The 1,696-nt window shown below is 59.4% G+C and overlaps 2 protein-coding genes across 2 annotated transcripts; both read right to left on the bottom strand.

The window, feature by feature from the left end:
• Positions 1-258: 258 nt before the first annotated feature.
• On the bottom strand, positions 259-657 carry Tco025E_09754 (amino acid transporter; the record flags this gene model as incomplete). Its single annotated transcript, XM_029376563.1, has 1 exon — positions 259-657. The coding sequence occupies one exon, from the start codon at positions 655-657 to the stop codon at positions 259-261; it is 399 nt and encodes a 132-aa protein (XP_029223417.1).
• Positions 658-671: 14 nt separating this feature from the next.
• Positions 672-1,696, bottom strand: Tco025E_09755 (amino acid transporter; the record flags this gene model as incomplete). The annotated part of the gene is made up of 1 exon (XM_029376564.1): positions 672-1,696. A coding segment is annotated over one exon (1,025 nt), but the record flags the coding sequence as incomplete, so codon positions are not given.

Here is a 1,696-nt window from a genome sequence, read left to right on the forward strand (position 1 = left end):
ATGGAGGGCCGCGGGACCATCCGATCGCAGGGCCACACAAACAAAACCGGAAAAAAACAAAAAAGAGGAAATGTATGGGAGAAGCTCCGCAACGAAGCTAAAGAGACGGGGAAACACATGCCTATTTACGCAGAATACACGCCCGGCCGCAGACCGCACTTACTGGAACCAACCGCACCGCAAACTCCTGCGGAGGTGCACCGCACAGCCGCCTGCAGGCACGGACACAAACCTGCGGGGCAGTGGTCCCCGCCGCCCTCAGTCGCCGCTCACGACGCTGTAGATGGTGGCGCACGTGCCGAATACCGCCATCGTGACACCGGCGATGAGCAGGAGGTACGTGAGGGTGTAGTGCATGAATCCAGCCGACCGCAGCGACCAGTTGCCGCCGTACATAATCAGGAGGGCGGGAAGAATGAACCCTGAAATCCCCCCACAGAGAGCACCAATGAGGCCAAACACCGTGTTGATATTTGGGATGAACAGGCCGCAGAGCAGCGAGGCAACCGCGAGACCAACGACGAAGATGCAGTGCTTCCAGAACGGCAGAGCGTCGGGGTCCCACCCGAAACATTGGTAGAGAGAGTTGCGGGTGGCCATGGTGACTGGCGGGTAAGAGGCGCACAGCTTCACCATCACGCCAACGTACGCCGCCATCACCGCCGGCTCCTTCACTGGGTCGTACAGCAGCAGAGCGGAGACGGTTGCACGGCTGCCGAAGTCCAAGTAGCCGAATATGCCTGCCAAGACGTATAGCATAAAGCACAAAAAAATTGCGATGGCGGAGTACAGAGTGAATCGACCCACGCTGCGCTCTTGTGTGTCCCAATACACCTCGAACGCATTGACCTGGCAGGTGAAAGCGAACATGAAGACGCCCAGCCCCTCCAGTGCCTTGTTGCCGGTGCCAACAGGTGGACACTGTCATCGGTGGTGCCTCCGGCGACTGTTATGTGTTTCGCGTTCTCTGCCAGTCCATTCATGGCCGAGTGGAAGATAATCATCACCACGAAGTAGATGACGAAGATAATGCCCACCGTCGAGACGTAGCGCAGCGAGTTGATGTGCCTCGGGATGACGAAGGGCAGCATCACGGCCAGCCAGACCAGGCTTGTCAGCAGGCGGCTGCCTGAGGTCGACTTCCAGTACTTCGGGACGTCCGCGTTACTGAAAATGGCTCTGAAGATGTCCGCCACGCAGATGATGAACGCGACACAGCCACCGAAGGTGTTTAAGGTGCGCACTGCGGCAGTAACGTAGCCTAATACAGGCCCCAGCAGCGTGCGTGACATCCCCTCGTACGTCTTCACCCCAAAGCGCTCCATCTGCAATGCAAGGCAGTAGAGGGAGTAGACGGTGAGGGCCCCAACGATAGCAGAGTACGCGAGCGTCATGACGACGCCGCTGCTGTTGGAGGCGGCGGGGAGTCCGAGGATGCCCGCGCCAATGCATATGGAGGCAAGGTTGAACACGGTGGAGAGCATCCCGCCCGGTGGAATTATAGTTGCGAGCGACGCCGTCACGGACTTTGCCAACCCACGCCGTTCCTTGTGTGCATTGACGTTGGCGATGCAGTCGAGCTTTTCCGTGTCTTCCTCCTGCTTTGCCTCACTGGGCGGCGGTGGCTGGCCCGTTTGTGTCGACGGTGTCGCCTCCCTCGCAGTGCCCTGCAGCAGCGGCTGCGCGCCAGCTTCTT

This window comes from Trypanosoma conorhini, assembly GCF_003719485.1.
Source record: "Trypanosoma conorhini strain 025E chromosome Unknown Tco_14.4_contig_01264, whole genome shotgun sequence".
In the NCBI taxonomy this organism is placed as follows: Eukaryota; Euglenozoa; class Kinetoplastea; order Trypanosomatida; family Trypanosomatidae; genus Trypanosoma; species Trypanosoma conorhini.